This window comes from Scyliorhinus canicula, chromosome 10 (genome assembly GCF_902713615.1).
Source record: "Scyliorhinus canicula chromosome 10, sScyCan1.1, whole genome shotgun sequence".
Taxonomy (NCBI): domain Eukaryota; kingdom Metazoa; phylum Chordata; class Chondrichthyes; order Carcharhiniformes; family Scyliorhinidae; genus Scyliorhinus; species Scyliorhinus canicula.
Window position 1 is genome coordinate 85,432,226 of NC_052155.1, and position 12,550 is coordinate 85,444,775.

General features: G+C 50.3%; 1 protein-coding gene across 22 annotated transcripts in view; it reads left to right on the forward strand.

Moving 5' to 3' along the window:
- The window catches only part of dtna (dystrobrevin, alpha), a 254,287-nt gene that overhangs the window by 102,453 nt on the left and 139,284 nt on the right, over window positions 1-12,550 (forward strand). For all 22 annotated transcript variants that reach the window (XM_038809268.1, XM_038809270.1, XM_038809269.1 and 19 more), the window contains exon 6: window positions 8,027-8,181. In XM_038809268.1, the coding sequence (XP_038665196.1) occupies window positions 8,027-8,181 (155 nt within the window). The remainder of the gene's footprint in view (window positions 1-8,026; window positions 8,182-12,550) is intronic.

Here is a 12,550-nt window from a genome sequence, read left to right on the forward strand (position 1 = left end):
TTATCGTTTTTGATCTTGCCCCGCTGTTTATTATTGAACATGAAGGCAACCAACCGTTGGTCAGTGAGGAGAGTGAATCTCCTGCCGGCCAGTTAATGCCTCCAAGGCCTCACAGCTTCTACAATGGCTTGGGCCTCCTTTTCGACAGAGGAGTGCCGAATTTCGGAGGCGTGGACGGTGCGGGAAAAGAATGCCACGGGCCTGCCTGCCTGGTTGAGGGTGGCGGCCAGAGCTACGTCCGATGCATCACTCTCGACCTGAAAGGGGAGGGACTCGTTGACTGCGTGCATCATGGCCTTGGTGATGTCTGCTTTGATGCGGTTAAAGGCCTGGCGGGCCTCAGCCGTCAGGGGAAAAACTGTGGACTGAATGAGTGGGCGGGCCTTGTCCGCATAGTTAGAGACCCACTGGGCATAATAGGAGAAGGACCCCAGGCATTGTTTCAGGGACTTGGGGCAGTGGGGGAGGGAGAGTTCCATGAGGGGGCGCATGGGTTCGGGGTCGGGACCTAGAACTCCATTTTCCACGACATAGCCAAGGATGGCTAACCGGTTGGTGCGGAACACACACTTCTCCTTATTGTACGTGAGATTAAGGAGTTTGTTGGTGTGGAGAAATTTTAGACGGTTAGCGTCGTGGTCCTGCTGATCGTGGCCGCAGATGGTGACGTTGTCTAGGTACAGGAAGGTGGCCCGCAGTCCGTACCAGTCAACCATTCGGTCCATCTCACGTTGGAAGACCGAGACCCCGTTAGTGACGCCGAAGGGAACCCTAAGGAAGTGATAGGAGCGGCCGTTTGCTTCAAACGCAGTGTATTGGCGGTCCTCCTTGCAGATGGGGAGCTGGTGGTAGGCGGACTTCAGGCCCACTGTGGAAAAGACCCGGTACTGTGCAATCTGATTGACCATATCAGATATGCGTGGGAGGGGGTACGCGTCGAGCTGCGTGTACCGATTGATGTTCTGTCTGTAGTCAATGACCATCCTGTGTTTCTCCCCAGTTTTTACTACTACCACTTGGGCTCTCCAGGGACTGTTGCTGGTCTCAATGATGCCTTCCCATAGAAGCCGCTGGACCTCCGACCTGATGAAGGTCCTGTCCTGGGCACTGTACCGTCTGCTCCTGGTGACAAGGGTTTGCAATCCGGGGTGAGTTTTGTAAACAAGGAAGGTGGATCGACCTTAAGGGTCGTGAGGCTGCGTACGGTGAGGGGGGGTGGGGGTCCGCCGAATTTTAAAGTTAAGCTTTGGAGGTGGCATTGGAAGTCCAGACCGAGTAACAGGGCAGCGCAGAGGTGGGGGAGGACGTAGAGCCGGAAGTTGGTGAACTCAACGCCCTGGACGGTGAGGGTCACGATGCAGTACCCCCGGATTTCCACGGAACGGGATCCGGAGGCCAGGGAGATTTTCAGGGAAACGGGGTGTACCACGAGGGAACAGCGCCTTACCGTCGTGGGGTGGATGAAGCTTTCCATGCTCCCGGAGTCAAAAAGACAGGACGTCTTGTGGCCATCGATTTTAACCGTTGTCGTTGCGGTTGCGAGGTTGTGGGGCCAGGACTGGTTGAGGGCGATCAAGGCGAGCTGCGGCCGATGCTGGGAGGCCCCGGGCTGGTCAGCGGTGGAGGCAGGCGATGAACGGCCAGATGAGCTTCCCGACGAGAGGGGTCCTGATGCGCAGTCCAAAATGGCGGCGAAGATGGCGGCGCCCACAGGACGCATATGTCGGGCAGCATTAAAGATGGCGGCGCCCACGGGCCGCACGTGGCCTGCGGGGAGGAAGATGGCAGCGCCCACGGGCCGCACGTGGCCTGCGGGGAAGAAGGAGGAAGATGGCGGAGCCCACGGGCCGCATGTGTGGGATGTAGGAATGTTGGGCCGAGAAACAGTGGCGACCGACCGGGCTTAGTACACAGCAACAAAATGTCCCTTCTTTCCGCAGCCGTTGCAAGTTGCGCTCCGCACCGGGCAGCGCTGTCGGGGGTGTTTGTTTTGCCCGCAGAAGTACCATTTGCCCCCCCCCCCCCCCCCCCCCCCCAGGGGTTGGCTGGCTGCCGCGCGGCGCAGGCTTGCGGTGGGCTGTGGTCGGTAGCTGGTGGGGCCCACGATGCCCATGAGGGTGCCGTGCGGTCGGGGGCGTACGACTGGACGTTACGGGAAGCCACTGTTAATGAATTGGCGAGCTTCCTGGTTCCCACAAGATCAAGCATACCCCCTTCCAGTAGACGCTGGCGGACGTACGCAGACCTCATGCCCGTAACAAAAGTGTCTCTGATTAAAAGTTCTGTATGCTCGACTGCCGAAACTGCCTGGCAGTCACAGTTCCTCCCCAGGATGTGCAGGGAACGCCAGAGATCGTCTAAGGACTCACCGGGGATTTGCTGTCTTGTGGCAGGAGGTGCCTGGCGTATAGTTTGTTAACCGGCCGAACGTAATGTCCTTTCAGGAGCTCCATTGCTTCAGAGTAAGTGGGCGCATCCCGGATGAGAGGAAAAATGTCAGGGCTCACCCGTGAATGAAGGACTTGGAGCTTCTGTGTGTCCAAGGATTCTTCAGCTGATTTTCGGAGGTAGCTTTCGAAGCAGGGTAGCCAGTGGTCAAAAGCGGACGTGGCGTTGGCTGCTTGAGGGCTCAGCTGTAGGCGATCAGGCTTGATGCAAAGTTCCATTGTTTTAAAATCTTTGCTCAATAAATTGATGCACTATCAATTACTACAAAGCCGAAAGTAGTGAATAATCGAAGCTTTATTGAGCAAAGATGTATGGCCTCCTGTAGCTGCTGCCAGAATGGGAGCAGCACCGGCGATCACACACATGTATACGGTGCCTACTGGGCGGAGCCAGCAGGCAGGGATTTACCCATGTATCTCTAGTACAGGAGTCTAACCGTACTACATCTAATATACATCTAATACAGTTAGTGGTGACTACCACATGTGGTATTTGACTTGCTTTGTTAGTAAATAGTAGTGATAGTTTCAACTCACTAATAGCAGACTCCAAAGGTGCTTGCTTGCTATATGAATTGTAGCTCCCAAAAGGATGATTCAAATGAAAGCAATAAAGAACTCAGATTTTTTTTACAGTCTAGGAAAAGAGAAGGTGGTGGGGCAGGGAAAACCGGCAGAACCTGAAAACCAGTGGGGAACGAAAAACAGGAAACCGTAACCACCACTATAAATAATGCAAGAGATAGAACGGCGATGTATGCATGTAAATAATTGAAACCGACAGAGTGTAGCTATTTCTCTTTATCCGACTGTTTATCCATACTTATTCTTGTTTTGTATACCACAAAAAAATCAATAAAAACATTATAGAAAATGGATACTGCAAAAGATAGGAGAACACCAACACAGGTAGTTCAGCTTAATCATTACACTTGGTGCCTCCGTTTGTACAAGGAAAAGCGGTGGACCGGAATGCTAGTGAATGGGGGAGTTGAGGATAAAGCCATGAAAACATGGTAAAATGGTTCACAACTTTGCTTTCTCATATAGCCAAAGAATTATTTCCGTGCACCCTTTGGCCAGACACCAAAGCATACCTCCCCCAACTCCAAGTACACCAGAGGCACCAGTGAGACATTTTTATAACATCTTTTTCTGCCTGTACCTCTGCAGGAGCCAATTAATGATTCTTTAACCTCAAAATACAAAAATAAAAATCTGCAAAGTTCTAAGGGGATATTTTACATATACAAAATGCAACACATCCCTAAAATCTGGAACAGTACAGAGTGATCATTATTCCACATACATAGGGAGCAGCTTGAGGGCACTGTTGTTGGCGCCCCATCCGTTCTCGCCGGTTTGGTACTCCACGAGCCCAATGGTGAGATCAGCACTGAGGATTTGGAATAGTGTAGACAGCACTTTGGATTGGAAGAAATGTTGCTGAGTGCATCGATTTGCAACAATCACAGGTTTGCGCCAGTGGCGTCAGATGCTAGGTTCCGGGGTTGGCAGCAAGTGGTGATAGAGTACTTCAGGGACTTGCTTGTGGGAGGCATGTTTGCGGACCTGGCAGAGCTTGAGGAGACATACCAATCACCAAAGGGGAATAGGTTCAGGTATCTGCAGGTTAGGAATTTTATTGGGAAGGAGGTGTCATCCTTTCTGCCGTTGCCGAGGATGACATTGGGGAAGGCAGAGTTACGGCCATGTATGGGGAGCTGATGAAGGGGGAACGTGCTCTCAGGAGGAGGTTAGAAGTAATGGGAGGAGCGGTTGGGAGGGCCATTGGGGCCGGGAGTGTGGAGGGAAGCCTTGCGGAGGGTGAATGCACCTCGCTGTGTGCTAGGTTAAGTCTCATGTAATTTAAGGTGGTGCAGAGAGCCTACATGACGGTGTCTAGGATGAGTCAGTTCTTTTTGGGGGTGGAAGATTGTGCGGGGTGGGGGGAGACTGGTGAACCATCTGCGCATGTTTTGGATGTGTCCGAGGTTGAGGTTGGAAGGGATTTTCAGACGTAACGTCAAAGACTCAAGGGGCAGAGGTAGCTCCAAGTCTGCAGGTGGCGATATTTGGCATGTCAGATGATCTGGGATTTGAGGTGGGGAGAGAGGCCGATGTCCTGGCCTTTGCCTCTTTGGTAGCTCGGAGACGTATTTTGTTGGATTGGCGGGATTCAGAGCTGCCAAAGGCGGTATGGGTGAGTGATTTGGCAGAATTTCTGCATTTGGAAAAAGTTAAGTTCGCCATTCACGGGGTGGTGGAGGGATTCACCTTAATAATAATAATAATCACTTATTGTCGCAAGTAGGCTTCAATGAAGTCAATGGGACAGCACGGTAGCACAAGTGGATAGCACTGTGGCTTCACAGCACCAGGGTCCCAGGTTCGATTCCCTGCTGGGTCACTGTCTGTGCGGAGTCTGCATGTTCACCACGTGTCTGCGTGGGTTTCCCCCGGGTGCTCCGGTTTCCTCCCACAGTCCAAAGACATGCAGATTAGGTGGATTGGCTATGCTAAATTGCCCTTTGTGTCCAAAGAAGTTAGGAGGGGTGATTAGATTACGGGGATAGGGTGGAAGTGAGGGCTTAGGTGGGTCGGTGCAAACTCGATGGGCCGAATGGCCTTTATCTGCACTGTATGTTCGATGTATCTAAGTCACTGTGAAAAGCCCCTAGTCGCATTCCGGCCCCTGTTCGGGAAGGCCGGTACGGGAATTGAACCCGCGCTGCTGGCATTGTTCTGCATTACAAGCCAGCTGTTTAGCCCACTGTGCTAAACCAGCCCCTTGAGGTGGAAGCTGTTTATTGACCGCTTTAAGGAGTATTGAGACATCAGCAGGGGGTGGGATGGGAGTGTACTTTTTGTTCAGGGGGCGAGATAGGTTGGAAAAAAACTCACAGGAGCATAGGCCGACTCACCAGCAAAACCATCACTGCACGCTCAGCCCCGTCATGGCCACATCTGACTATCTTAATCAAACAAGGATTTTCTTGACTTAGCTGGCCATTGCCAAAAGTTAGCCAGGATCTTTCAGGAACATAGCACAGATCATACACACCAGGACCAAATAATCACGTGTTATGCATCAGGATTAAAAAAAGGTTAAAAAATGAGTAGCACCATAGCTCACAAAAATGCAGCTGCCCCTGAACTTAGATCTGGGCGGCACAGTGGTTGGCACTGCTGCATTACAGCACCAGGGACCTGGGTTCAATTCCAGCCTTGGGTGACAGTCTGTGGTGGAGTTTGCACTCTCCCTGTGTCTGTTGAATACCGTTGGCGACCTCGCTGGGCCAAGCACCAGGAAGCTCACAGCAATTCCCGCTCGCGACCACACTCAGAAATCTTTCCGGAGAATCACGCCCTCAGAAAGGAAACTCGAGATTCACAATAATAACATTTCTGGGGGGTCAAATACAACCATAGAATTCCTACAGTGCAGGAGGAGGCCATTCGGCCCATCGAGTCACCACTGACCCTCTGAAAGAGCATCCTACCTAGGCCCACTGCACCAACCTATCCCCATAACCCATGACCCCATGGACACTTGGGGGCAAATTTACCTAACCTGCACATCTTCGGACAGTGGAAGAAAACCGGAGCACCTGTAGGAAACCCACGCAGTCATTGGGAGAAAGTGCAAACTCCACACAGACAGTCATCCAAGGTGTGAATCGAACCCGGGTCCCTGGCGCTCTGAGGCAGCAGTGCCAGCCACTTTGCCACCTTGTCGCACTGTGGTTTAGGGAGTAACAAGTTGATGGAGCTGGGGCTGACAGGTCTCCGGGTCCTACTGGACTTCATTCTGGGGTCTTAAAAGATATGCCTTGCGAGATTGTTTTTATTTAGAAAATATTTTATTAAGACAATTATAATTTTAACATTTTAAATGAAAGGATCCAACAAACACAAATCCCCCCCCCCCCCACAATAACCTAACCATCGCCCCCCCCCCCCAACCCAAGCATAAACCCTAGCTATCACGGTCCATGTATCTACTCCACTCACGGTTATCCCTTGATTCGTTTTCCTACCCTTATTCGTCACTTCCATGCCTCACTTTTTCCCATCAGGCTAAGTTTGGCACACAACAAGGATGAATTGACTCTCCTCAGGGCCTCCTCCCATAACCCGACTTCCAGCCCCCTCCCAACTGTTCCTCGCACTTCCTTCACCTCTCCTATTGGAACCCCTTCCCACTCCATCAGTTCCTTATATATTTCGGAGACCTTCCCCTCCCCACTCCTGTTTCTGACATCACCTTGTCCGGTAGCCCCCTTATTGGGTGGAGTGGGAAGCCCAGGACCTGCCTCCGAGCAAAATCTCGCACTGGTAAGTACCGGAACCAATTCCCACCTCGCAACTCAAACTTCTCAAGCTCCTGCAAACTCGAGAAACCGTCCTCAATAAAAAGATCTCCGAATCTCTCGATTCCGGACCACTGCCACCTCCTAAAGCTCCCGTCCAGCCCCCCCCCCCCCCCCCCCCCCCCCGCCCCCGGGAGCGAACCGGTGATTATCACTGATCAGTGACCACACCAACGCCCCCTCCAGTCCCATGTGCTGTCTCCACTGCCCCCACACCTCAGGGCTGCCACTACCACCGGGTTTGTGGGGTACCGAGCCGGCGAGAACAGCAGAGATGCTGTTAACAAAGCCTTCAGACTCATGCCCTTACAAAATGCCACCTCTACCCGCTCCCACACTGATCCCTCCACCACTTCCTAACCATCGATATATTAGCCGCCCAGTAATAGTTGATAATGTTTGGAAGGGCCAACTCCCCCTCCACGCGTGCCCGCTCAAGTAGGACCTCCTTCACCCGCGGGGATTTCCCGGCCCAAATAAAACCCGAGATCGCCCCATTCACCTTTCTAAAAATCGCCTCAGATGAAAATTGGGAGGCGCTGAGAAACGAACAGCAATCTCAGGAGGACTGTTATTTTCGCAGTCTGTACCCTCCCCACCAGTGACAGCGGGAGCAATCCCACCTTCAGAAGTCCCCTTTCACCTGTTCTAATAGTCTATCCAAATTCAATTTGTGAAGCTGACCCTAATCCCGTGCCACTTGAATACCCAGGTACCTAAAACTCCCTCCCACCACATTGAAAAGCATCTCCCTCAATCTCCTTTCCTGCCCCTTGGCCCCTTGCCTGGATCACAAAAACCTCGCTCTTGCCCACATTCAGTTGATGTGACCCGGTCAAATTCCTCCAGTAGCCCCATAATTTCTTCAATTCCCCCCCCCCCCCCCCCCCCCCCCCCCGCTCACTATCCCCCGCCAAATATTTGATGTTCGCAGCGCCATTGCCAACTATGGAACTATGGCCAGGGTAAACCGTAGTGGGGAAAGTGGACATCCCTGCCTTGTCCCCCAACACATGCTAAAATATTCCTTGGCAGGAATCTATGCTGGCTGTTAATGGTGGGCACAGTGTACCTGGTCTGTGTTTGATGTCTCCTTTCAGTCAGGTGGTTGAAAGGCATAACCTATTCAGCAAAAGCTAGCCTTTTGTGGTGTATTTGCAAAACTAGTAATGGTGCCCTTTTCTTCCCCTATAAATTGTCCTTCAGATATTTTCTCTCAAATATCAGACTCCAATGGAATAATGATCTATGTGAAGTTTGACCAGTTTCTGCGGGAGGTGCTGAAGTTACCAACAGCAGTGTTTGAAGGTCCTTCCTTTGGGTACACAGAACAAGCATCGAGATCATGCTTCTCCCAGCAGGTGAACAACTATCAAATTGTAATTGCTGTAATTGCTGGAAATAAGATGTATGCATTGAGGCTAAATTTGCAGGAAATTTTTTCTCATTGTCCACCTTAATTTCAATGGGAAAACTGTGGAATCGTGGGGTGGGGAAAGGCATGCATTTACATGATTTCCTGAGTTTCCAGGGCTATTCTGCTAAGAGTGGTGCCAGATGAGTGACAGAACTCCCACAAAAATTCATCTCCCATTCTGTCAAAACATTATTTAATGATGCTGAAACCATCCTCAATCCATAGATTTTAAAACAAATTGTCATGAATTAAAATAAATTGAGGAATACTTGAGTATTTGTCCACTTTTGTAAATAATGTAGAGGTGAAGGAGATCATAGTTCCTGAAATAGCAATAAATCTCAACGGAATATGTTTTAAAAGTAGCTTTAGAAATTCTCATGCTAAAATATTATAAAATATAAAATGTTCCATGTATATCTGGAGAAAGGTTAAGCTCTCAATTTAAAATAAATTAAGTTTCCTGTTCCAATTATATGTCTGCTGACAAAATATTATTTACGTTTTAATACAAAACGAAATACTGTGGATGTTGGAAATCTAAAACAGCTGCCAGACCTACTGAATAATTCCAGCATTTTGTGTTTTCATTGTGTTAATTGTCATGTCCAATGGACCTGCTATGTATTTCCAGAACTTTGTGATTTTATTTTATATATGCATATTAACCGACTACTTTAGTCAATATTTAGAATGAATTTTTACTAGGTCTGCAGCACAGTTCAATTCCCGTACCAGCCTCCCCGAACAGGCGCCGGAATGTGGCGACTAGGGGCCTTTTCACAGTAACTTCATTTGAAGCCTAGTTGTGACAATAAGCGATTTTCATTTCATTTTCTTTATGGCCCTGATTGCACAGGTATCCAGTAAAGTGGAACCTGCTAGAGATGCAAGAAGAGCATATGTCCCATGTTACACATTCTATGCTGTGCTGTGGTGCCTAATCGTGAGCGTAAATGTTCTTGGGTAAAATATTTCCAAAGCTTTCACTGTTTTAAAAATTAGAATGCTTATGTTTCTGTTTTTGGTTCTGTTGGGTGATATAACTATAGTCCTAACTGTAAGCCTGTCACGACTTAGGGCTATTTAGCACAAAAAACAACACTTTGAAGTTGGACAAGTGTGTATCAGTTGCCTCCTTTTAATGTATGGGGGTAAAATTTCCTTTGGGGTTGTAATCAGAAAGTTACACTCAAAATGTGTGAGGCCACACCTACCTGCACCTAAATTTACTGCCGATGTTGCTAGCATGCGCTTGAACACAAAGATAAGCACAATCAATCAGGGTCCGAAGAAAGTGCCAGACTAATACCATGGGCTGGATTCTCCGACCCTGCGGCTGTGTCCGCAGGATCCATCTGGTCTTACGACTAGTAAGTCGGCGCTGCCCCTGCACCGATCCTCCGTCCAGTGGGGGCTAGCAGCCGTGCAGCCTAAACTGGCTTTACCTGCGGTTACAGTCTGTGGCTGAGCATGTGCACGGCGGCTGAGCGGTGCAACGTGTTGCCGTCCATGCGTGGACCCAGCCTGCGAAAAACTGCTCCCCCGATCCAGCCTCGCCACCCTCAAACCACCCCACACCAGACCCCGCAGACCCCGGCAAAAACCGCCCTGCCAGCGGAACGGCTCCCCCGACTGTGGCGGCGCTGGACACAGTCCGCAGCCGCCACGCGAGGTCCCCGAACAGTGTGAGTACACGCGAGCAACGCTGTCGGGGACTCGGCCATTGGAGGCGGAGCATCGGCGGAGGGCTTCAGATGACGTCAAGAGGCCGTCCCGACGACGTGTGGCATATTCGAGAGTACTCTGTTTTTCAGGGGGCGGAAACGAGGATTTTCTGGCCGATCGGCAAACACGATTTTGGCGTTGGCGATCGGAGAATTCCGCCCTATCTCATCCTTATTTTCCCAAAATCTGAATTTTCAAGTAGTGTTGAAAGCTCCTGGTTGTTCTCCAACTCCAAACATTTATTTATTCCCAGCCCTTATCCTTTTTTCCTTTCCCTATTGCCCTTCTCCATCCTGAGCTTGCAATTTCTCTGCCGTCTTCTGTTCAAAATGTCACATGTCTTCTCAATTCCATGCCATTCCCCCCTTCATCCCATTGGTGCCCAGTTAGCCAGTCTCGCTTTGTCCAAGATTGTGTGGACTGGAATCCTACTTCTAACCCCAAGCTGCAGCAATTAAACACTTTGGGCAGAAGGGTTGTGGTTGGGGGGGTGCAAAAACCACAAAGTGCGAGTGGTTTGGAATATTGCCATGATCCTGCAGACTTTTTACCGGGGCTCATTTGGAGGTGAGTGGGACAGCCTTGGAGCTATCATGTCAGTCATGTGACTATTTATGAATCAATTGTGAATTCTGGTTTTAAAAGGGAGTGCATGGTTTTCCCAAAATGTGTGAAACTCGCCAGAGGCAACAAGGCGAGAGCACAGGAGTCATTGATCAATGAAACTGAGAGACTGGAAATCCTTTAAACAGTTAGAACATAACATAGGACAGTACAGCACAGAACAGGCCCTTCGGCCCTCGATGTTGTGCCGAGCAATGATCACCCTACTTAAACCCACGTAACCCGTATACCCGTAACCCAACAATCCCCCCATTAACCTTGCACTACGGGCAATTTAGCATGGCCAATCCACCTAACCCGCACATCTTTGGACTGTGGGAGGAAACCGGAGCACCCGGAGGAAACCCACGCACACACGGGGAGGACGTGCAGACTCCACACAGACAGTGACCCAGCCGGGAATCGAACCTGGGACCCTGGAGCTGTGAAGCATTGATGCTAACCACCATGCTACTGTGAGGCATTGCATTGCTGCTGACATGAAAGGCTTGTGATTATGGCACTTCCCGAGAATCTGATTTCACTGCTCCACAGGTGGTATCCAAATTTTGCAATGTAATTTACTGTACTTTGGATGTTTATCTCCTTAATCTGAATTTCCCTGCTCTCACCTTCACAGCAGTGTGGCAGCAACATATACAGCTATAGTCTGGATCTTTGATAAACAAATGGAGTGGGGATCACTTAATGCAGGCACGGGTATAGCAGCATGTCCATGGGCTCTGGGGCGCCTCATCCTTCCTTACACAGCACATAGTTGCCTAATCCAGAAGTGAATACTCCATAGAATGTCCCTAGAAGATGTTTGTCTGAACGTAGATGACAGAATGCTGAGGAATCCTAAGAAAATTGTTGACAAAAAAGAGCAGTCCAATGCAGCTGGGGTGGAACTAACTCCTTAACATGATGACTTGATCCCCAAGCGGGCTCTTTCTTTTTAAACAAACAATTGTATTGAGGTATTTTAGGCATATAGAAAAAGTGACATTGTACAGTACAAAAAAAAAGTCAAGACACAAATTACAAATTAAACATGGTGCAAACCACAGCTCTGTTCACACACGGACCTGCCTCAATATCCCCCTACTCTACTCAACTCTACCCTTGCCCCCCCCCCCCCCCCCCCCCCCCCCGCCTTGCTGACACTTACTCCTCTGCGAAGAAGTCAATAAATGGCTGCCACCTTTGGGCGCACCCTAGAAGCGAACCTCTCAAGGCGAACTTGACTTTCTCTAGGCCAAGAAAGCTGGCTGTGTTCGACAGCCATACCTCAGCTCTCGGGGGCTTTGAGTCCCTCCATGCTAACAGTATTCGTCGCCGGGCTACCAGGGAAGCAAAGGCCAGAACGTCGGCCTCTCTCTCTCCCTGGACTCCCGGGTCCTCCGAAACCCCAAAGATTGCCACTCATTACCACCCCAGTTTTCAATACCCGGGACATGACATCTGCGAATCCCTGCCAATAACCCCTGAGTTTAGGGCACGACCAGAACATGTGTACATGGTTAGCCGGCCCTCCGGCACACCTAGCACACTTGTCCTCCAGCCCGAAGAATCTGCTCATTCGGGCCAGTGTCATGTGGGCCCGTGCATGACCTTAAACTGGATCAGCCTGAGCCTGGCCATGTTTACATAGAATTTACAGTGCAGAAGAAGGCCATTCGGCCCATCGAGTCTGCACCGGCTCTTGGAAAGAGCACCCTACCCCCTGTCCAAAGTCAACACCTCCACCCTATCCCCATTACCCAGTAACCCCACCCAACACTAAGGGCAATTTTGGACACTAAGGGCAATTTATCATAGCCAATCCACCTAACCCGCACATCTTTGGACTGTGGGAGGAAACCGGAGCACCCGGAGGAAACCCACGCACACACGGGGAGGATGTGCAGACTCCGCACAGACAGTGACCCAAGCCGGAATCGAACCTGGGACCCTGGAGCTGTGAAGCGATTGTGCTATCC